The 22,612-nt window shown below is 53.0% G+C and overlaps 7 protein-coding genes across 7 annotated transcripts; 2 read left to right on the forward strand and 5 right to left on the reverse strand.

Annotated features, from left to right (window-relative positions):
• Positions 1-8,176: 8,176 nt before the first annotated feature.
• On the reverse strand, positions 8,177-9,891 carry PG998_002407 (CBF-domain-containing protein; the record flags this gene model as incomplete). The annotated part of the gene is made up of 3 exons (XM_066869225.1): positions 8,177-8,317; positions 8,380-8,506; positions 8,564-9,891. The coding sequence occupies 3 exons, from the start codon at positions 9,889-9,891 to the stop codon at positions 8,177-8,179; spliced, it is 1,596 nt and encodes a 531-aa protein (XP_066737640.1).
• Positions 9,892-10,418: 527 nt separating this feature from the next.
• Positions 10,419-11,612, forward strand: PG998_002408 (ATP synthase subunit 4 mitochondrial). Its single transcript, XM_066869226.1, has 3 exons — positions 10,419-10,625; positions 10,723-11,415; positions 11,476-11,612. Exons 1-3 carry the CDS (start codon positions 10,595-10,597, stop codon positions 11,499-11,501), a joined length of 750 nt encoding a protein of 249 aa, XP_066737641.1. The 5' UTR covers positions 10,419-10,594; the 3' UTR covers positions 11,502-11,612.
• A 152-nt stretch (positions 11,613-11,764) lies between these two features.
• On the reverse strand, positions 11,765-13,482 carry PG998_002409 (uncharacterized protein; the record flags this gene model as incomplete). Its single annotated transcript, XM_066869227.1, has 4 exons — positions 11,765-12,177; positions 12,232-12,299; positions 12,585-12,686; positions 12,809-13,482. 4 exons carry the CDS (start codon positions 13,480-13,482, stop codon positions 11,765-11,767), a joined length of 1,257 nt encoding a protein of 418 aa, XP_066737642.1.
• Positions 13,483-13,894: 412 nt separating this feature from the next.
• PG998_002410 (uncharacterized protein) lies at positions 13,895-15,287 on the forward strand (the record flags this gene model as incomplete). The annotated part of the gene is made up of 3 exons (XM_066869228.1): positions 13,895-14,402; positions 14,459-15,097; positions 15,178-15,287. The coding sequence occupies 3 exons, from the start codon at positions 13,895-13,897 to the stop codon at positions 15,285-15,287; spliced, it is 1,257 nt and encodes a 418-aa protein (XP_066737643.1).
• Positions 15,288-15,968: 681 nt separating this feature from the next.
• On the reverse strand, positions 15,969-17,883 carry PG998_002411 (uncharacterized protein; the record flags this gene model as incomplete). The annotated part of the gene is made up of 3 exons (XM_066869229.1): positions 15,969-16,850; positions 16,877-16,998; positions 17,064-17,883. The coding sequence occupies 3 exons, from the start codon at positions 17,881-17,883 to the stop codon at positions 15,969-15,971; spliced, it is 1,824 nt and encodes a 607-aa protein (XP_066737644.1).
• A 1,489-nt stretch (positions 17,884-19,372) lies between these two features.
• On the reverse strand, positions 19,373-20,048 carry PG998_002412 (uncharacterized protein; the record flags this gene model as incomplete). The annotated part of the gene is made up of 2 exons (XM_066869230.1): positions 19,373-19,753; positions 19,929-20,048. 2 exons carry the CDS (start codon positions 20,046-20,048, stop codon positions 19,373-19,375), a joined length of 501 nt encoding a protein of 166 aa, XP_066737645.1.
• A 701-nt stretch (positions 20,049-20,749) lies between these two features.
• Positions 20,750-21,976, reverse strand: PG998_002413 (HisG-domain-containing protein; the record flags this gene model as incomplete). Its single annotated transcript, XM_066869231.1, has 4 exons — positions 20,750-21,126; positions 21,197-21,766; positions 21,825-21,859; positions 21,960-21,976. 4 exons carry the CDS (start codon positions 21,974-21,976, stop codon positions 20,750-20,752), a joined length of 999 nt encoding a protein of 332 aa, XP_066737646.1.
• Between the last annotated feature and the right edge of the window lie 636 nt (positions 21,977-22,612).

Consider the following 22,612-nt stretch of genomic DNA (forward strand, 5'->3'; position numbering starts at 1 on the left):
TGCAAGGTGTGTGGATGTGAGAAGGGTGAATGTGGGCGGGGGTTCGAGATGTGAAGATGACACTCGAACGGCGTGTATTTACGCTTTTTGCTGTGTAGCGAAGAAGAGTATAAGAGGCTGTTGTCTATCCGTATTAGTGCACTGTTGCGGTCTAAAGCTAGGTCGTGGTTTGGGGGCGTTTTCGCAACAACCCAAATAGAGGAAACGCGATTATAGTGTAAAAGGGTAGAAAACAAGACAACTCGTCCCGTGGCTCTAGCAACTGACGCCCCAATAGTTCGTTCGTGGGCTCTTTTTCTCGCTTTTGAATGCAGGCAAGCAGAAGGAATGGTGGTTCTTTAAGACTATGCAAGTCTTGCCCTCACTCTCTCACTAAACGTGTGCGAACTATGAGGGGGGATGGTGGTCTCAGAGCGTCGAGACAGGATAAGATGCAGTGATAAGAGGTTGGTAGAAGTAACTTTTGGTGGGGAGGGCGGGAAGCCGGGAAGGGTTTTAAACAGGGAAACAACAGTGTATGGGCGTATGTAGGCATGCAATGTATGTTGTAGGAACGGACGGGATCGACTCACACACTCTTCGTTCGGATGAAATGGAGGAGGGGGGATGTTGGTCTCCAAGTATTTCACCTTTATGAACTCTAACAAGGCGAAGAGAAATAAAACAGGCGTGAGAAAGAAAGAGGATCTCAGACACCTAAGTCGTCCAGACTGAGATAAGATGCGGGAGGTGGTGGGAGAAAAAGTAGTGAGTGAGTGAGGTGACGGGTAATAAGGATAATGTAATGTAGCAGTGGCAGTAGTAGCAGTATGTCAGAGATGGACGCAAAGGATATCGAGTTGAATTGAGTAGCAACAATAATGTTCGCTACCCTTCTTTTTTCAGATGGGGGCAGATTCTCTCGACGGGATGGAGCAGCAGTTCTTGTACTTAAAGAATGACCTGAGTGAGAAGACCGACCCAGGCAGGCCGGGTTGCAAGGTGCGAGTTGCAGCCGTCAGGTTTCTGGATACCAGCCAGGGTGACCCTTCGACACTAAGGTACATCTCATGTATGGGTATGGGTAGTGGGAGCAAATGGGATGGGCTGCTCTACCGGGGGTGGGTTGGAGGAGGTACTCCGTACCCGTACCGAATCCTGCGTACTGCCCATTTACTTTGCAGTGTCATGGCTGCTACTGCTACCGAGTGGGGAGCAGAGAGGTCCCGCGATACCTTGGACCGACGAACAGGAGCTTTTCGTCTAGTATCGCGGGTGGGTAAGGGCCTGGCGTGGGTGCTTGGTAGGTTAGATGGGATGGTGTGGGAGGGGCCTGAGTATGCATTTCAGTCAGTCAGTCAGTCAGTAGTCAAGTCAATCAATCCATCAATCAATCAATCGAGTGATGGGCAGACTGGACGGGCTGGCTGCCCGCCAGAGCTGGAAACTGTGCTGGTCCGTCTTGGATCTTGGACTCTTTCTTACTGTCCCCCGCCGTCGCATTCTCCCTCGCCGCAAGTATGACTAACCTCATTGAGGCCCCAGATTGGAGGAAAGGTGAGACCCCTACCTCTACGTAGGGGGAGCGATGCCCATTTGTTTTCCCAGATGACCCCATCTACAGACGAGTAGCAGCATAGTTTGGATCGATCCTCCTCCCAGAGCTCCTCCCCCATCACAGTGTTTGTTCCTCGTCGGTTTTCTGTCTGGACCGGCAGGGCGAGCTAAAAATCCCAAATTCAAGCTTGCCTATTGTCGCCATATTGCCTACTATTCCCGTCGTCCGTAACGTAACGCATAAGACGACGAGCAATAGCGAGGAAATGGTAAAACGGGCAAGTGAACCGCCCGCGCCCCCTTACGACAGTAAACAACTAGAACTTACACGCCCGGCACCCGGCCCAGCCCATCGTCATGCTTATCTTATGCTGCTATGCGCCAGAAGAATACCATTGAAGGGGAAACCTGGGCCAGTCGAGAAATGAAACGGGCGCTAGACGAACGGTTCGGAGTCTACGCAAACAGGCTTTCCCAAAACGGCCAAAACCTAGAAGGAAAAGATGGGGGGTGGAGAGCTCGTTTTCCAGTCAGGGAGGGCCTAAGGAGCGACAGCCCTGCCGGGAGAGCGAGCCAGAAGCACCAGAGCTCGCGCCATGGCACGTTGGGCATCAACCGCGCAAAAGATACCGCGATACATGGTCTTTTGGGGGTGGTGGTGGGTGGTGGTGCCAATTGCTACCTAAATAGTATCACCACCGTGTGTGTGGCCATGCAACCCTTTTTTCGCACTGGACGACTCGACGACTGGACGACCGACGACTAACAGCCACTAGAAGCCGTCGCCGGCTTCCCATTTGTTCCAGTCGCTCCGTGGGGTCATCATGACCGCTGACAAGCCTCATGGACTGGCTCTCAACCCTGGAGCGCCATGTTTGGTGCTGAAGGGAGGGAAAGATAACCGCAAGCCTCTCAGCAATCCTCTCCGCACCAGTGGTCGCTTGTTAGGCCTTAAGGGGGGTTCATTTGGAAAGTTTGAGAATAACGACTTTGGGTCGCGATGTGACGAGACTTGGCCGGCGATAGGCCATCAATGCGACGGAGAGTGTGGTTTTGGGGTGAAATAGAGAATGAATAATCACAATAGTCACAGGCCCGCCGGCCTGCGCATCCGGGCCACTACCGGGGGGCTGCTGTGGCAGAACTGACTGACCATAGTAGCATCAGTCAATCAACATTCCGATGCGCGCATTACAAACATCAGATCAACTCAACCCAAAGCCCAGCTGATGTCACATGATATCTGGTAGCTGCCAAATGACTCTACTTGGTGTTTCAGAGCCTGATGACGGTCAACGGGCTCTCTCAACAATGAGTGTGCGGAGGGCCGATTGGACTTGATCGGTCAGTCAGGGCGAGTGAGCTCTCATTCAACTTTTACGAGATGATGCGCGTCATCCCACCTCGTCACACCTGATGGTCCCCGGGGGATGGTATATCGGTTAGTTGTATGGAATCGACGCACACCTGCGGCAGCAGGCTGCCATTCTCCTCCAGAAGCAGAAAGGCATTGGGCAGGTATACCTTTCCTTGACCTGACCTGACCTTTACCTGGGATCTCGGGATGGGTGTGCGGGAACATCACACACTGTTTTTTTTCCTCGTCAGTCAGGTCAGATCAATGATGCGAGACCAGGAGCCTGGCAGGCGATCTCTGGACCCCTGCCACAACTATTAGATCCCGATCTCCGACCATGGCATACTCATACTGCCGACTGTACACACTGTAGCTATCAATTATCGCATTGCAACCTTCTCCAGCTCCTCTTCTTTTTTTTTCTCCCCGAGTCGACGAGCCAAGACCCATGTGGCTGAACGTCCAGCCAAGAAAGAAAAGAAAAACCTGCCGTCTCACTCACCGTCTCCGTCATAAACGGTCGATATGCAGCTACTGCTGCCAACCCGCCAATGCTGGGAAAGCTGATCCCAGCACGAGCTTCCGGTTTCTGTCGCGCTCTCTCCCTAGATGGGGAAGGCTGGAATCGAATCCGGAAACAAGCTGAGCACAGACTATGGGGCGTGATGCCCACTAGTTGTGTAGCTCTTGTTTGACATGGTTGATGGAAGGAAAAATAAAGGCCCCGCCAGAGCTACACACTGCACTTACACATACAGGACAGGAGAGGACAGGGCCGTGGCACTATGTAGCCGGAAGCTGCAGGGATAGCTACAGTTTTGTTTGACCGACTGTTCAATGGAAGAAAGAAGCGAAAGAAGGAATAGAAGAAGAAGAATTTCTGGGTACCCAGGCTATCCCGACCAGGATGACTCTATTTACACTTCCGACAGAGGAGAGGGGCAGATACGCGTCCAGGGAGTAGTAAGCAGACGCCCATCGTTCTCCAGCCTCCGCGTCTCGAACTCAATGCTGTAAAACCACGGTGCAGCTTCAGAACACAACACTACGCGCACTGACTCCATGCGCATATGCCGCGCTGGGCTGAGGCTGGTGGAGAGTCGTCATCCCATATAGAGTCTAGACATCAGACCAAACATTTCGAGCTTGAGCCATACAGTAGCGGAGAGACCGACCGGCCAGAATCCATAGTCGTGATCTTACTTGAACCAGGCATCAGATTGCTATGCGCCCTTGCGAGCATCCGGAGAATGATTTTTCTCTTGATTTTTGGAGCTCTCTCTCGCTTCATTCCGGGTCTCTAGTTCCCATTGGGCTTAGGGAGCAGTTGATCAACAAAGGCCGACATTCAAGACCGCGTATCAAATGCCATCAAGGTGGGCCGCTGCTCATGCCATGTCCGCGACGCTGCGCATCTGATCCTGGAAGGCATACTGTGACTGCAAACCTGAAAAGTATACTGTAGATAGATGCTGCATCGGGCAAATGGACCGCAGAAGCAGGAGCGGCGGTAGCAGGAGGAGCGCCAGCCTCTATTCCTTCCGAGGTCGACTGACAGGACATGATGCGAACAAAATCTGGTACCCTCGGACGAGATGGTGGGAGGTTCCGCTCCAAACCAAGGTACGAGGTAGGCGATGATGTGATAGACAACCATCCCCATCTCCAACCAGGTCGCCACGAAAGAAACGCGTCTCGTTCACATATATCTCGTACCCAAGGAGGAAAAAGTCCCGGTTGGATCGAGACTCGTGGGCGTGGAGTTCGCCCTGGCGCGGACGATTGGCCATTTCCTGGCGAAGATCCTTGGCGGCAGGCTCTTCACGATGGTGGCCGGGCCATGGCGTGAATGACGGTATTCAGATGCCGGTGGGCTGGGTCGTTAGCATGGCGAAATAGGTGAGCGCTATGGCCGGACAACGGTCTCTGTGTGTCTCTCACTTGGGAAATCTCAAATCAAAACAAGGAGGTGAGGGTAAGGCTCGAGCGAAACAGACCCGACCCGGCACAGTGCGCGGCTCCGATGACGCACCCAAGATATTCCCACTGAACGCTGAACGGGGAACTCGAGAAGCGTCTCCCGTTGGACGGAAGCTGGGCAGCTGGTGGGTTTCTGCCCGTCCCAGTCTGCGCGTCTCTGCCAGTCTCTGCGCTTCTCCCACTCACCGACAACTGCTGAGGGACGGGGTGGTCGTTTGCAAGTACCAAAACGAGAAAAGGATTGAGCAAATGGGTGAGACCGGCTGGCTGCGCAGCGAAGCATTGGGCACGAACTACCAAAAATGTGTGACAACGGGTCGCATAAAAGGCCGGCCCGTCACATTTTGGGAAACGACGCCCCGTTCGTTAGGAGAGCGTTTTGCCTCTTGACTGGCCGGCCCTGCCCATTCTGGCCCAGGACGACAACGGAAGGGAGGAACCGTAATCGACGATTCCATTTTTTCCTCTCTCCCCCATCCCCCATCCCTAGCAAGCCGCCTTCCTTTTCTTTTTCTTCCGTCGCGCGCTTGACCCGAATGAAATCTGAAATGGTCATAGTAGGATATGCACATACAACACTGGAGGAGAGATTGGGCGCTGAACATGGGGCGGTGAGTGATCAGTGAGTCGTCTATTGGAACCCAAAGCGAGGGGATTCGCTCGTTCGCTCGGCCAAGCAATCTATCTTGGTCTAGGATGAGCTGCCCTCAGCTCACTTTTGCACCAGCCCGTCCGGCTTGCTGCGGCGGTGTTTTCTTTTCCGCCAAGGAGGAGGAGAAGCTAGAAATTTGGAGTCGTCTTTAGTCTTGGCTCGACTCTCCCTGTGGCTTGAGCTCTTTCGTCTTCCTGCTCTCTCTAAGCCTTGAGCTCTTCGACTAGACTAGCTGACAGTAGGCTGCTCGCTATTACGAAGCCTTTCACCTCAGCCCTTCTCATCAAAGACTCTCTATGCACTGTGTATCCAACGGTGTGCCTTGCATGGTCAGCTAACGGCTTAGGCGACTTGCTAAGCAGAGATAGTCCTTCCTCTCTCCCGGGTAGCCTGTGCTCGAGCGATCGTCTATCCCCGGCATATCCATATCAGACGACACACGCCGACGAGCTTCAAGGCATGAGCGTATCGTTACTATTTTCGTCATGTTCCCTTATGCTTATTTCCTAGCCGTTACAAGTAGTGAATGATCGTTCTTTCGGAAACTCCTGATGAAGAGAGAGCGAGAGAGCGAGAAACACCGAATGCATTCAAGCCAGTGTGGGGAGTGTAGGAGACAGTGTTTTCCCCTAGCCAAAGAGACGAGAGGTGCGTACGTAAGTTATGCCCTCCTGCTTAGAAAGCATTGGATAGATGTAGGGACGGTTTAATGGATTGCTGCATTTGTTGGCCATTGCGTCTCTGCAACTTGGACCCTGTAGATTTTCCCCGTTTGCAGCGGGAAGACGACCCAAGATCGCTCTTGGTATCGTTGGCCAACGGGCGACATCGCGACCGCCCACTCCAGGTCATCGTGACTCGTTCCTAGCGGGCACGACATGCCCGATTGAGGAATCAGCGAGCGAGGGAAACCGGCGGGGGTTCCATCGTGGGAGGGAGGAAAAACGCGGACGCGTGCCGGCGAGTCGGTAGCCCTGCCGTGCTCCGCCGGCCGCCTGTCATTGGACCTGGAGAGGTCCCAGATCCTCTCTCACGAGCTTGCGGTGAAGGACACGGACGGGCACGATGGCTTTCTACTACTCCTACTACATACTCCTACTACTACAGACTTCTCCAAGTCACGATCGGATTGCCCCTCGGGCCCGTACCAGGTACTCACTACTTCTTCCAGACTCGCGATACTTTGTGACACGAGAGATTTGACCGAGAAGAGAAGGAGGGGTATGCACATGATAAAAAGTCTAGAAGCTTCACATGCGACTCTTCCCCCGGTGAGGCCCAATAGAAACCATACGAGAGATACATTCACCGCCAAGCAGATATTCCCAAGCTGAAACACCATCGACCGGATTTGGAGATGCTAGGCGCAAGTCAAGACGCGAACTCTGACCGCGTGGGCACTCAGCCTCCTGTGCCAAAGTAATTGCGAGGATGGGCGAAGTCAGACAAGAGACTCGCCCTGAACTCATCGCTACGTTGCGTAGAAGCACGGGAGGGAAAAACCACGCTTGGGAAAAAAGACGCGATAGCTTCGTTCGGTTATCTGGCCACACAGCTTACGCGTTATTCTAGAATCATGTGCTGCCCCGGACGGCCGCAGGCTTAGTGTGGCAGTTGAAGCAAGGTACCCGGGGGCGACGACAGAGCGTGCCGGGCGAGTGTGACATCACGCAAGTATAGCCCTAGGCATCGGAAGCTATTCTTGTATAACCGTCGATTTAGACTCATCGCCACTTGATAACAGGAGTATTATATGGGTTATCTACGGAAGGACTGTGCTTGGAAGACGTCAAGACACCCCAGCCTTGCCGAAATAACCGGGGTTGGGGAGCTTTGATTGCTTCCAAAAATTCCAGGCCGGCCGCAAACCCATATGGCGGTGTAGGACAAGAAGTCACCAGAATCCGTATCGAGCACTTTCCTCCCACGAAACAGGTAAGGATCCCGAAAAGCCACCCATGGATCATCATGATGGGAGGAGTTTTTGCTTTGGCTCTGGTCCAGTCATTACGATATCGAACATCGATTCTGAAACAGTAGAATAATTGCCCAGCATGAACCCGAATTCGTGTCACAGTCTGGTATCTTGGTGCTTCAATTAAAATGGCGTGGGCTATTGATAGATCTGATTTCATGTGTCGTACCTTGCGTTCCGTAACACGTTGGCGCTATATTCTTTTCGTCGATCAGGAATGCTGCTTGGTGGCACAACCAACTGACTGTTGTGTAAGCATCCTATCCCGGAAGCCATCCTCCAAATGCTCAATGATATGAGTGAGTCATGGGGCTTGCACGTCACTCTAGACACCTAACACATCCTCCAACTGGTTGCAAGAGGGATCATGACCATGACGGATGGGTTCATGCCTGACGTGCTTGAACAGCTCCAAGTAGCTATTCTCTTGCTTCCAACACAGCCCGGTGCTTACGACCAACCAGCCGTTCATTGCGTGTCCGCCAGTAGCAAAGCCCTAGTTAGTTGCGAGGCTCTAGCTCGCCGGACGATAGCAACTGCACATGAATACTCCAATCCATACATGGGATGTCAAGTCTTCAGCATCTGCCGAAGACTCTGGTGAGTACATGATAATATATGGTCCTCCATATATGACCACAACGCCCATCCTGGGTGGGTGTCATTGGGCTGTTATTTATGCGAAATCCCAGATTTTGGTAAGAAGGTTGTCCTCGACACCAGAAGCGGGATCTTGAGGCAGGAAAATTCTCTTGGGTATCATGAACTCTACTACAGGTGGCTTCCTGACCTGTTTTGAGAATTCTGCTTCGAGAAACTGAGGGGTAAAAACTATCAGTAAGACCGCAGTGCGTAAAAGGGATTAGGTGCTAGACGTACAGATCCGTATGAGTGATCGAGGAAATCCTCATGGTTATATGACTGCTTGGTAAATTGTTCGCTTAGGATCTTGGCTATCGTGGAAACGTTCGGGTGGTAATGGCCCTGAAGTTGGACCATTTCCCATCTGCGCATGTGTTAGCTTTTCTTTTTTGTTTCTCAAGAAAGGGGCATTTCTACTAACATGCAGGAGTCGATCGCTCCTGTGGCCATTGGGTCAGACTCATTGGCATCGAATGGATCTTCAAACCCAGTGTCCTCTATCGTAGCTTTCACACGATGCATCATGAAAGTAGTTGATGGGTGCAACATGAACAAGTTATAGAAAAGGGGGACCACAGCAACAATGGCAGCTGGAGGAGCGTGAAGCGATAACCGAGCAAGCCGTTTGATGAAGCTGGCGACCAGGACTGCAGGCAAATGGGTAGAGGAGAGGAAAGTGACCAACAGCCTCAAGAACCGAGATCGATGCTTCGAATGGAGGATGTCCTTATCCAATAACGAGTAAAGCTTTGTATAGAACGACGGGTAATCAAGGTTGCGATGCTGGATCAGGTAGAAGACACCAGACAACGCAAGGATTGAAATGCTTCCACCCGCGTTGTACGAATCCGTAAGGAAGTCGGCCAAGAACTCGGGCTGGGTGAACCAAGGAGCAATCGACCGTGTCATGATCTGAAGCACCTTTTTCCTTTGTTCTCTGTTCGGGCCAAGCCTAAGCGCAGCCAGCCAAGCTACCTGCCCAAGTCGCCGCTGCTGGGAGAGTATCGAGACTGGATGCTTCTTTGGTGCCTTCTCGATGTAGAACTCACCCATGTCCTCCATAGTGTCGGGGACCTCTTCGAAGAAAGAAAGTACCTCGAAAGCATTATCGAAGAGTGACTCGCGTACGGCTTGCTCGTTCTCATCTGCGCCAAAAACCTCATTGAGGGCCTTGAACGCGAAGTACCGCACATCTGCGTATTCGCCCAGGTACTTCTCGCAGAACTCCTGTCGAAGATCCTCAGACCCGTCGTAGATGATCGCGCGAACGATGTCCTTTAAGAATGGCTCGGGGAAGCTGTATTCCTCCTTATTGTCTCGGTATTGTCCCTCGGCCTTCAACACACGCATGGCTAGTGTGAGCCCAGTTGAAGCGGTAGTCTCCTCGGCTAGAGCGTCGGTAAGAACGACCTCAAAGTCTACCAGTCTGTCCTTGAGCCACTGAATAACGGTGGCCTCCTTCTCTGACTGATCGGTCTTCTTCGTCATGGCGCCTTGGGCAAGGAGGCGCAAAAAGACCCTCGTCAGGGCCACGGTCGCGACAAGCGATGATTCGCCATCTTCCTTGTTCCGCGCCAGCTCCATAAGCTTGTTGATATTGTTGTAGTGCTTCTTACTTTCTAGGATTCCGGTCTCGAGACTCAGGATCTGGGCCTGCGCGTCGTCTTCCACATCACTGCCGCTTTCGGATCGTGCCTTCTTCCTCGGCTTCTCGGCGCCCTTCGAGCGTTTCCTCTTTACGTCTGGCATCTTCAGTTCGTCGACGGGCGTTGCCCGGAGTATCCAACAATATCTGGCTCAAACGGTCGGCGATATTGACTCAAGTGGGCGGTGAGTGTTACCTCGAGTGGTCGGCGGGTGTTGCCTCAAATCGTAGCTAAGTGTCGCCTCAAAGTCATATCAAAATTGACGAAGTTGCGGGATGGACTTTTTAGCGGGTCTGATTTATCGATTGGCTTAATGATACTGGCCAAACCCAAACTCAATCAAGTTGAAGGCGAAGGTATTAGTAGCTGTGGCTAAGCTGGCAGCTGGCAGGATCTGTCATGATCAATCGACGGGCAAATGGGCGGACTCTGGCCTCTTCCTTCTGAAAGTGGTTGCATCTGTTTGTACCTCCAATTGACATCGGACTGGATTGAGCCTTTCGTTAATTCTACTCCTCGATTCTAGTTATATCGCAGTCTGTTATACTACAAGCCTTTCGCTTTTTATTTCTCCTCCAAGTGTGATTGATTGACTGGAACCGGCAGTGACTTGTTGAGGTTGAGCATCTCTCGCAAGTTCCAAGGAAGACGCCTCGGAAGAAAAGGTTGCCGACCTGATCCGAATCGCAGCGCAGAGCTTCCCAAGCGGACCCACAAGCAATCCTGAGAAAAGAACCTCACTTTCCAAGCAACACCAATCGCCTCGCCTCGCCAGTACCACCTCCGCATCACCTCTCCATCTCACAATGGCCTCCCGCTTGGCAAGAACCGCCTTCGGTAAGTCAATTCGCCTCGAGGCTCATCACAGGAACCTCAATTGCCTCGTCTCGGCCTCGCGCGGCTAAGCTGACTTTGCTCTTCTCCTCCCATGTAGGGGCTGCCCGCCTCCGACCCGTTGTCTCCTCGCGAGCAATGCCGGTCCTGGCCTCTTCCGCCGTCAACAGCAACCGATATGCTTCTTCCAACGTCCCGTCCAAAAGCCCGGAGGACCCTAAGACCAAGGCTGCGTCCATCCTGGACTCGCTCCCCGGCAACTCCCTGCTGTCCAAGTCGGCCATTCTGTCGTCCGCCGCCGGTCTGTCCATCTACGCCATCAGCAGCGAGTACTACGTCGTCAACGAGGAATCGGTGGTGGCCTTCTGCCTGCTGAGCGTCTGGGGCGCCCTGATCAAGTATGGTGGCCCCATGTACAAGGAGTGGGCTGAGGCACAGAACGCCAAGATCAAGGGCATCCTCAACGCCGCCCGCGCCGACCACACCCAGGCCGTCCAGGACCGCATCGACAACGTCCAGCAGATGGGTGGTGTCATCGACACCACCAAGGCCCTCTTCGAGGTCTCCAAGGAGACGGCCCAGCTCGAGGCCAAGGCCTACGAGCTCGAGCAGACCACCGCCCTTGCCGCCGAGGCCAAGACCGTTCTCGACTCGTGGGTGCGTTACGAGGGCCAGGTCAAGCAGCGCCAGCAGCGTGAGCTGGCTGAGAACGTCATCGCCAAGGTGAAGAAGGAGCTCGAGAACCCCAAGGTCCTCCAGCAGATTCTTCAGCAGAGCGTTGCCGATGTCGAGCGTAAGTTAAAAGTCTGATCAAAGTAGCCATGCTCTCCAGGCACTAATTTTCTTAATGTAGGAATCGTCTCTTCCAAGGCCCAATAAACGGTGGACTAGATAATACCATGATCAGAGCAAGGATTCCATTTGTTACCACCACCCGTGTTCATATACACCCTGTGCATTAGTCAAAACAAGAACCACCATAAAAACTAATTGTGCCATACTGCGTGCATGACATGACGGAGCAACATCGAACATCGATTATTTACAGGCCATTTCTCTCGCTGTGACGTAATTAGTCTGGAACATGGCTGACTCTTGTCTGGTATTTGTTCAGTCGTATATCTAAACTGCTGAATGTTGAGCTAATTGTGACCGCCCTTCCACTTCTCCAGCAAGCCTATCCTCCACTGGGCAAAGTTCCGCATCGGCTTGGGCAGGTAGCCGTTGCTCTTCTCCAGCTCTTCCCGGAGCTGTGTGGCGGCCGCCGCGGGCAGCGTGATGTCTTGCACGTCCGAGGTCATTGACTCGACCAGCTTGTCGGCCTCGGCCTGGTTGACGAAGCGGTAGAAGACTTTGACGGCGCACACGGGCCTCTGTTCCGGTTGCTGGTTGGTAGAAGTGAACGTGATGTCCTGGTTGAAGAGCCAGATGTGAAGGAGCTGCTGCTCTTCCCTGTATCTGTCTGCGAGCGAGTACCAGAAACGATCGAGGGAATGATGATGGCTTTGGAGCACGCGGAGCGTGATAGGGTGGTCATAAGCATCGCACTCACGCACTGTGAGAGGCTGGGCTCAGAGGATAGAGAAGTCGAGCTGCTTTTGTCGCTGACAGTAGGGCCACGGATCGATATAGTCCATTTGAACAATGTTGCGGACGTCTGGTCCTGGTGAGAAACGCCTATCTCGCAGTGGCAGTTATCACAAGACAAAGGGATCCCATGGTTTGCTAAGCGGGTTGAGTCGTTACTGGGTCCGAGTCCGGCTTTCTCTACTTCAAGACTGTCACTCGAAATCGGAATTGTTGAAGGCTGTCCATAACATAGTTAGCACATGCGGAGATGATGAGCTTCTGTGTGAACCGAGATGATTCTTGTTGAACCAGATATATTCATATTGATTGAAGGCTTCGGTCTGCACTAGAATACATGAGAATATGTGTACAGAAATCGATATGTAAATGTACCTCAAGTAAATCCCAAGATTTCCACGTCCAAAGAAAGTCTCGGTGAGATACGAAGGCGAGTCCTGGCATAGAGCAGAAGTTGATCCCATAGATCCGAAGAGTCTAGGGTTCAACAGCTGCAAGCCGAAAATAGGGCCATTTCATTCAATATAGGGTATGAGTATCGGTGACCACGCCACTGAGTATGCGTACGAAGCTGACTTGGCCACCTTCTATACACCCACGAAGCAATACATAAGAAAATCACGGCACGGGCAACGGAACTTACGGTAATGTCAGAACAGTCGCTCTGGGAGAACAAAAGTGAGTTCAAGTCCACGAGACCAACTCCTTCTTGTCCCGAGAGTCTCGAGTTGGCACCATATCCTCTAGATGCAAGACCATGGTCGTCGTGGTGCTCATGGTCATGAGGTTTGTGACAATGCCAAAATTCCATCATCTCAGCCCAGTTTTCGCTCGGTAAATCCTTCCACGTCTCGATCTTGCCCCCTGCAACAAGGGTGGTTTGGCAACCTCGGCAGCGAATCGAGGAGCCGGCGACCAGGTCTTGGGCCGTCCAAGGTGTTGCTGCTGCCTGTGCCTCTGGCGCTGCACCACGCGGGGCTTCGCGCGTAACGCGTCCGCTCGGGGGCGCAAGAGGAAGGCTCCATTCATAACAACGCGACGGCTTGTTCTGTACCCTCAAGAACTGTGCTGCATCTTCTGCTGCTACCACGCGGTCAGGAAGCTGCAATGTATTCTCAATTTCGTGATTCCGAACAGTCAGACTCAAGCTATCGGCCGAGACCGATGCAGAAGCTGCATTTGCTCCAAATAGTGGGCCGTCACACGCCACCGATACCCGCCTGACGTTGGAAAGTAGCTCTGCATAGATGAGTATATCGTCGCGTTGAGACATATTGGTAGAAAAGGTGTTGTTGTTGACAATGGAAAGTTAATACAGGGCTAGCAGGGCAAGGTTTGGTCGGATTTAGGCGGCTTCCGGCTTGAGCTTAGTGGCTAAATAGCCCGACGCGCCTAAGGGAGAAGGTGCTGGTGCCAGGTGCTTACCCAATTGCCAATCGTCGACCCCTCCAAATAAGATGTAAGTTAGCTCTCTCCTCATCCCACACTTGCATCATAGGGAAGTCAAGATAGCACGATTCCCGAGCAACCGACAGCATATATGTTCGTCTGATGACCCGCCCGACCTTGGATGCAAATGGTCATCGCTTTGTTCGTTCGCACTTCCACCGCTAGGATATAAGTTGCGAGTGTCATGAGAACAGTCTTCTTGCCTTGAGAGCTGTGACCTCGCCACTTGACTCGGAATGGCTTCTCTCCTCTCCTATGTGCCGATTGTCAACCGGTTCGTCGGTAGTAGCACCGCCACTGGCGATGGTGGGGCTGTCCAGTCCATTGACCTCCCACCGGTCAAGGTCCACGAATTGGAGTCGTCGCCGGAGAAGAGCACCAGAACGCTCAAGCACCTGCTCAAGGCCAACCATATAAACCACTCCGTCATATATGGCCCCAACAACTTCCACAACCACACCCCGCACATCCTTGGCTCCGCCTACATACTAGGCGCCAACGAGAAGCAGCTGCACAACATCTACGAGGAGGAGATCAAGGAGCTGGACCCGTGGAAGCCGTCTCCCGCCGAAGTCACCGAGGGCGACTGGCGTGACTTCCTGGGCGACATCAAATATCAACGGGGCTTCCTGGATTTCTACGAAGACAACCTGGCCAACAAGGACGGCTACGAATGGAAGAAAGTAGTGCAACGATTCATGTTTGAGGGCGAGGAGCCGCTAGTAAACTGTCTTGTCAGCGGCCGTAAGTTCTTCTTGAAGCCTTATTTATAGTTCTGATCAGCTGATGTTGGGTTGCAGTCGGTCACCCCTTAATCCACTTGGGCTATGCCTTCGAGCTGGATAGTCGGCAAATAGGCATGGAAGCTCTCGTCATGACTTCCGTCTCGTATAGTTTCTTGCACAAGTATCTTGATGACCCGTCTTATACCAAGCCCTCGGCCAGCAACTCTACGTCTCCCCGTGAGCTGCTCGAAAAAATGAGGAACGACAAGAGACTAGACGGCATGTTCGAAACCCCAGGGCTCGACAATTTCGACGCCCTGTTCGAGAAGCATGAAGACATTTTCCTAGAGTACTGGAACGCCTGGACGTTTGAGGATCCCGTAAAGCAGTTCCAGGACTCTCAGGAGGCGGCCGTGGCCTTCCTGGTCGGGTCCGTGCCGCCCGAGGCTCATTCGTACAACTTCTTCATCTGCCACATCTTGACCACGAGCCACGCCGTGCGCATCCTCCTTCCCGTCATCCCGAAGAAGTACCACATCAGCGTGGTGCGCCAATGGTGGCTTCTGACGGTGGCCCTCTACATGATCCTCGACAGGCCTAAAATCGACTTTGACGAATACGTCCGTCCCGGGGACTTGAAAGGGAAGAAGTGGAACTACGCCGTGGACAAGGCCCTCAATGGGCCCTATAGCACGGACGCCCATGTTGTGAAAGGTGAGATATTCCCGCTGTCAGCACTTAGCTGTAGCAGCACACACACATGACACAAGAGACTAACAGACAAACCATCACAGCCGTGAGAGCGATGAAGGAGGCAGCAGAGACGTGGGGAGATGACAATGAAAGATACCTGGCGGCAGCTGTAAAATTCGTGGATGAGTTCAGAGGTTGGGAATTCGACTAAATGCCACGGACGATTGGACATCAACTCACTTTGGGTACTGTGTAATATTGTAATACCGGGTCCACTCTACTCTGTTCATAATACCTTCCTTGGTCATCTGGGCACCTACAGTTTTAGTGTATATACTTTTCTTCGTGGGCCGTACAGTATCGACGGGTGACGTCGATGCCAAGATCCAAATACTACTGGGATCTGATTCAAAAGAAAGAAATTGCTTCTATTGCCCGTCAACTTGTATCATTGGGAATGGGGTTATGGTGCTTGAGATATTCGCCCTCTGTCTGCACATCATAGCCCCCTTTTTCCCAAGAAGATCCCTGGAGCCCAAGTAGCAACAACAGAAGCCTGACCCGCAGACTCTCCTTGTTTTCATTATAGACACATGCACTGTCTTTCCTGAAGCACTGTTCCTGGTCTTTGAATATATCATTCTTCTGTTTTAGCTTCGAAATATTAGCTTGTAAACTATCCAAAATCTTCCTTTTCCCGTATACTCCAGGTCTAACCAGCATTCTGTCACGGTACATGCCTGAGAAAACTCCCTAATCTAGGATATCCAAAGTCCAGTCTACCCTGGATCCTGTCTTGTACTAAACGCCGCGTTTTTGCCCCTTTCTCTCTTCTTTCTTACTTTCTGATTTCGCGTATACCCAATCCATCTATCCCAGTCATCATTCATCACTAAAACGTCGACCGTCGCAGCATTACATCGCGATGCCCGTGTCCCACCAATGCTCCCCCAATGCCAAAAGGCATCATCCACGACCCCCACCTCCACCACTGCGCGCCCGGCGACCCGAGACCGAGCATGCGCATAAAGGAGAAGGGCACAGGCTCCCAGAGCCAAAGGCCGGAGCGACCAAAGTCGTCGAGGAGGAAGGAGCTGATCAGATGCATCCACGTAAACGTGAAAGCCAGGTTGCCGGTGCGGCGCAGCCAGCGGGGCGCGTACGCCTGGATCTGCGCCCGGAAGATATGGCGGGCTAGCGTGCGCTGGATCTGTGCCCCTAGTCCCGCGAGCATGAAGAAGATCGGGGGGTCCCACCACCGCGTCGCAGGAACGGTCGAGTAGCTGCCCATGGCGTGGATGAACCCGGATAAGCCAAAGGCGACGATGGCGCCGACGAAGGCATGGCCGGGAGAGCCCCTCTTGAGGTAGCCTTGGCGCACAAGCCAGTTTGTCGGGGCTGAGAAGCCGAAGCGGAATGTCTGGTGCCACCACTGCCCCCAGAACCCCTCGAGGCCCCTGTCCAGCACGCCGGCGACGAAGGAGCCGTTGGCGGTGGGGAGGTGCCAGGGGTGGGCGCGGAAGCCTATGACAAGCGGGCCAAGACAGGCCAAGGCAAGCGCGCCGGCGCTAAAGGCCAGGTCGATGGCGAAGAGGACGGCAGGGAAGCAGATGACGGTGCGCCGGAGGCCAAGAGCGGCCGCCGGCAACGCGGCAAGGTTGGCGGGGAGGGGCTCGTCGTGTTCGGGGCCCAGGATGAAGTACGGGTCTTGCGTCATCAGCGCAGCACATAGGTCGACGATGAGATAGCACGGTAAGAGGCGCGTGACGAAGGTCTGCACGAAAAACTCGCTGCGCGTACAGCAGCGTGTGTACCCTCCTGGGTGCTATTGGGGATGGTGTCCAGCGGTGCCTGGGATTTGCCATCGATTTCCATAGAAGGGGGATAGTAAGGCGGTATAACACGGATTGCCCAATTCCAGCCTGCAGTATTGTCATGTCAGGGGAAAATCTTGTGACAGTGGTCATGCGGCATTGTGCCTGCTTACCTGTCATGCGCAGTTGGCCGGCTATATCAAATGCCCAACTGTAACGGGTAGCGAAGGGGGCATCTTCTGGGAATTCCTGCCACTTATAGACGAACTCTTGATGGCTAATTGCCTCATTGCCCCCATGAGATTCGGCCACAGACTCAAGAGATTGTCGATGCAGCTTCTCTGTGTCTGCCGGGTGTCTTTCTCTTAGACCATTGGACATATGGCCATTCAGGGCATGTCCGTTGGAGGATATCGCAACGGACTGTGGTGTGTTTGCCTCTGCGCCTGTTTGCGATGCATGGCCGTTGGCGTGACCATTGGCATGGCCATTCATGTGCTTCACACCGTTGCCATTAGTCTCCGAGTCCTGCTTTAGGTGGCCGTTGCTATGAGGCTCGGCCTGAAGCGCGCTGATCCCATTGCTCAGCGGCACCTCAGCTATTGCGGATGGCGTCCACCTGTATCTCTCGACCCTTTTGGCGTCCCATTGAGGTCTTGTCCAAACGAACAGGCTGAAGCTATGAATGGTCCCCCAGGCTGCGATAAGGCCGGCGCAATAGCTCATAGCCGGATTCCCGCTCGCCGTATGCAAGACCATTCGCGCATTGCAGTAGAGGCACAGTGCCAAAACTAGCCAGCGAGCGTGGTAAAGCCATGGGCGCTGCTTATGGGGGATAGCCAGGTAGAGAGGCGGGATAACCACTGTGGACAAAAAATGGAAGGTAAACGAAAAGGGGATTTTGTTCCCGGCAGCGATCTCATGATGGGCTCTGTCGAGGTAAAGTTGACGGTACGTGTCTGCTAAGTCAGCACCGCCGATGAGGGGAGTCATCGTCTATTGCTGTAGGGCTGCCGCCAATGCACGCATGGCCAGGGGGGTGATAATCGCTAGAATCTCCAAAGTCGAGATGGTTGCAACCTTAATTCGTCTAGAAAGTCAAGCCCAGGCACGGCAACAAAGTGATTTGCAACGGGGGCACGGTAATAGATAAAATAAGAGCAAGATGAGTGAAAGGACAAGCTGAAAGGGCTGGATCCGAGAAAAAGCAATTGTAAGCACATGCAATTAAGTAGGTAAGGGTCTGTATGTATGGAACACGCGACTCTCGACAGACGAGAGACCTGTATGTTAGCGGGCAGGCAACCTGGAATCGGCACTCATTTCGCAATCGATGATGATGTCGGTTTCGTCCCTGTGATTGTGATCCCGTGTCTGTTCCACAGCGGCGAAAAACCCACTAGTGACCCGGCTTCCAGCCAGCCCGCTCAAGCCTTTCTGCAGTTCTTATCTCCGTCGTGTCGGTCTCATGTAGGCAAACATGTTGATGCATCCCTAAATCTATGCGAATGCGTATAGCCACTGTCTCTTCATCAGTTCAGCCTCTTCAATGCACATGAAGAACATGTACAGCCAGGCTTTCTGGCTGGGACAGCTAGCTGTGTCTCTGCGCGGCTACGGGGTTTTAGATATCGTCCAAAGTCCTGCAGACCAGCCAAGTATCCACCGCGACGGATATTCTTGACGTCAAATCCCCCCGTGCATGGTGTCGCTTGCACCACCAAGCTGTGCGTGCGAGTACTCTACGTACTACATCGTCCAGATTGTGAGTTGTTCGGTCGCGAAGCCGAGAAAGCCTGTGGGCGCCTTAGATTTGATAACACATTGAGTAATGCCTATGCTCTCCCCCATGTCCCGTCCATGCATATTTCCAGTGGGCTGGCACCACCATCATACGCCGCAGGTCGATCGACTAGCATCTAGCCTCGGGTTGCAACCCTCTACCCCTACAATAGAATGCCGAGCATGCCTAGGCTTTCCGAGTCAAGCATCGCGTGCGCTTCGAATCATGAGACTCACCGCACCACCAACTCGGATTACTACCGTCCAGACAATTGTCTCGGATATCGAAGCCGCGTTGCAACTGTACCTGCTTTCCCTCAAGTCAATCTCGGAAGCGGAATCACTGCCGAAGCATTATATGTCCTAGCACACTATACACAAGGGGTTCAAGACACCACCGGATTATACCAATCTGCAATCTGAACTTTATAGTATTGACCTTAACTCTTACACACACCCATCCGAGGTTATACTATCACATTTCTAAGGTTGTCCAAGTATAACCTTGTGTTCAAAAAAGCATCCCACGGTGATTACTACGTAGACATAGATACCACAACTTTTGCAAAAACAACCTTATCGCAATATGCGATTGTCAGGCAAAATAAGAAGAAGGAAGCCCTCGGACAACGCCGTATTCAACCCGCACAAAAGTGAGTGAGGCCTCCTCAGCAATGGGGACATACCAACAGGCGGGACATTACGCCGCCACCAGCCACGCCACCAAGCTTCGAGTCACCCACGACGTCGCCCAGAGCACAAACAGGGCAACCAGCACCATTCCAACAATGACGCCATTGCGCAGCCGCAAGGCCTCGTCGGCCTCCATGCGCATCAGTTTCTTCTGTTTGGTGTGGTAGTAAAAGCGATCATTGTTCTGCTTGCGTACCGGCGTCGGGCCGGCGCCCCCGACCCAGTCGTATGGTTGCCGTCGACGTGGCTTCCAGAACCACGCCGGCGCGTACCAAGACGAAGAGGCAGCAGCATGCGGGCGACCGTGCTCCCGCTGATACCAGTACTTCAAGTCAACGAGCCACAGCCCGAGGATGAAGGAGATGAGGTTGATAGGTGTCATGACTATCTATTCGAGTTAAATACTTAGCATCTAGAGTTCCGTTCGTTTGAACCAAAGTTATACGATGTAAATCAACATGAGTAGCAATGTCTCCATTGCGAAGCGATTTTACATGAATGGGGATAGACAGCGCTGATTCGTGATAAGTCAACCGGGGTGAGAGAAAGAGGTCGTAACTTACTCGATACAGCTTCGACTGTTGTTGACCCTCTTCTACCGCCTCATGCCCGTCATCCTTCCCGGGTCCCGGGCGATCCGGCGCAGTCGCCGACTTTTCCTTTGGTGCCTCGGACGATAACATGGTAGGTAGTTGTCCCGAGACAACAACGATTCATGAGTCTAGTCCACGGGGAACTAAAACAGTTGTCTGTAGTAGAACTGAAAGGAGAGAGTGATCCTGTCACTTGGCACACAAAAAAAAAGGGCACGAGTGGAATCGATTGGATGATTACTTCGAGAGGAAGAATAATTGTAACCCAATCAATTATTTCTAGACCCTATTTCTCGAGCCCTTCCGATTGATCCATCCTGCTGCAAAGATCCCCCAAGCCAGGAACGCCCGTCGCATTGATGGTTGTGACGTCGTCTCAGCCTAAATCAACGATTAGTGCCGCCCAACGGGCCGGGTCGGTTCTCAAAACCCGTCATGCCCGTAAATATAATAACCTTTTTTGCCAGTTTGCCAACATCGAATTCGTCAACCTTACCTAAAACGTATTTGGATTCGGTGGCTCGGCTAAGAAAAATACAGCGTAGGGGCAAACTGTGCCACATTTCTCCAGCAGGCAGTTTTTAACGAGTCGATCCCTCGCTAAATCCCAGCCTCAAAGCTTGACATCGTATGAGGCGGGCATAGAATGACTGGGGGAAATGGCGATTCCCAAGTCAGTTAGCTGCAGTGATGTGCTGCAAATATCTGCAATGCTCTCGCTTTTTAACAGGATTGCGTATATTACTCTATATTCTACTAGATTTCAAGCGCGTGTCCATGCGAGTTTAGATTTAGTCGCTTCGCGTGTTCGCGATGTTGAGGACCAGGATGTCCGTCGCACCAACCTTGGTCAGCTCGTCCATAACGGTTGCAATCTTCTTCTTCTCGACCATGACGGAAACGGCCACCCATCCCTCCTCATCCAACGTGGTGATGGTGGGGGCACGCTTTCCGGGCGCAATCTGCGACGCCGAGGCCAGCGACGATCTCTCGATGTTGTACTGACACAGGACGAACTTTTGGGCAGTGATAACGCCGCGTATACGGGAGGCGATCAAGTCGACCATTTCTGTGCTTCGCGGTGACCTCGACTTGATCAGGATGGCGCTCGAGTCAACGACCGTATCGATGGGCATCAGGCCAGCAGCCTTCATAGTCTCACCCGACTCTGAAACCCACATGGTCAGTATTTCCCCCTTAGTTCAGCTACGGGTAAGAGCGGTTATAGTGTTACTCACCGACAAGGTCGACAATGCCATCTGCGACGCCGAGAGCGCAAGCTGCCTCGACACTACCGCTTAGCTCGATGATCTGAGTTCGCAGCTTGCCGTTCGGGGTGTCCCGAGGATCGAAACCAGCCTCGAGCTCCAGGTTGGCGAAGTACTTCTCGGAAAGCTTAACAAAGCTGGTACCGATGTTCTTTCCGATCAAGTCTTTGGGCGAAGAATAGGGCCCCTTCACCGGGACCTGTACCTGGAGCTTGCAGGCTCCAAAGCCGAGCTCCATGACGGTCTCGCAGCCGGAAATCGCGGTCTTGGCACTCTCCTCCTCTGGCGTGATTTCACCAGAGAACCTCCTTTGCCGGTAGATGGCACGTACACCTGCATCGTGCTCCTGGACCTGGTCGAAGCCGGTGATGCCAAGGTCGACCTGGCCCTCTCCGACGAACGTGGGGATATCGGCAGCGGGAAGGAAGATTAGGGCGATAGGAAGGTTCTTGACGAGAGCAATGTCGAGGCGGTTTTCTCTCCTGAACTGGATGTCGGCTCCCTCGAGCAGGTTGAGCGCGGCGCCATTCAGTCGTCCCTCTGGGGTGGTCTCCGTTAGCAAAACACAGCCATAGCCGACGATCCCGGATAGACTCACTCTTTGGCACGGCGAAGAGCAGGCGACCTTCTAAGCTGTTTTCGAGGGTAATTACGTTAGCCATGGCGCCGTATCGAGGTTGGTTTTGGTATAAGGGATATTTTGTGTTGTTGGGCGGCAAGAGGATATACTAACTGGTTGACCAAATCCATCTTGACGGCGGTGGTTCTCGACTGGATACCGAGGAAACTACTGCAGCAGGCTGAGGGGATGCAGGCTTTGAAACGCTGGTCTTTTTGCTCCGGTTATTATGGCGACTTCTGGTGATCGAACTTGCGCTGGCAGTGGAGGTGGGGGCCTGAGATCGGGTCGTCGTCGCGGACACACAGCGAGCTGCAGATATATTATTGTTGTAACGAATCAGTTCCCGTCCTAATATGATAGCGAGGTCGATGATATGCTGGGAAAGCCTTTGCGACGCGATTGGGCAGCGATTGGTAGCAATTGGTTCTTCGCGATGACTGTTTGGAGGGGTCACAAATTTTGTCCTAGTGACGATGGTGCGAGTGTCTAAGTGATTTAGGACCCCACGTTCCTAAATCGGAGCCAACCATTGCTGAACTCGCGAGCTGTGTGTGAGGCGCGGCGGGGCAGGCACGGCGCACACAGGCACAGCAAGCATACTTCCTACCGTAGATCCCGCAAAAGAACCCGAGCCGTTAACTTGCTCCATGAGCTTGTATCGTATCGTATCGTTTTGTCCAGCATGCGGGTATCTTGCGACCGTTGATAGGCCAGGTCTCCGATGGGAATCGAAATCCCATCCCATGCGCCAGAACACGCGCATT

The sequence above is a fragment of the Apiospora kogelbergensis genome, assembly GCF_038363985.1.
Source record: "Apiospora kogelbergensis strain CBS 113332 chromosome Unknown utg000001l_segment0_segment0, whole genome shotgun sequence".
In the NCBI taxonomy this organism is placed as follows: Eukaryota; Fungi; Ascomycota; class Sordariomycetes; order Amphisphaeriales; family Apiosporaceae; genus Apiospora; species Apiospora kogelbergensis.

Excerpts from the sequence above, each read along its gene's own strand:
- PG998_002408 (XM_066869226.1), top strand. The coding sequence starts at position 10,595 with ATGGCCTCCCGCTTGGCAAGAACCGCCTTCG. Across the intron at positions 10,626-10,722 it reads CTTGGCAAGAACCGCCTTCG|GGGCTGCCCGCCTCCGACCC; the intron begins GTAAGTCAATTC and ends CCTCCCATGTAG. Across the intron at positions 11,416-11,475 it reads GAGCGTTGCCGATGTCGAGC|GAATCGTCTCTTCCAAGGCC; the intron begins GTAAGTTAAAAG and ends TTCTTAATGTAG.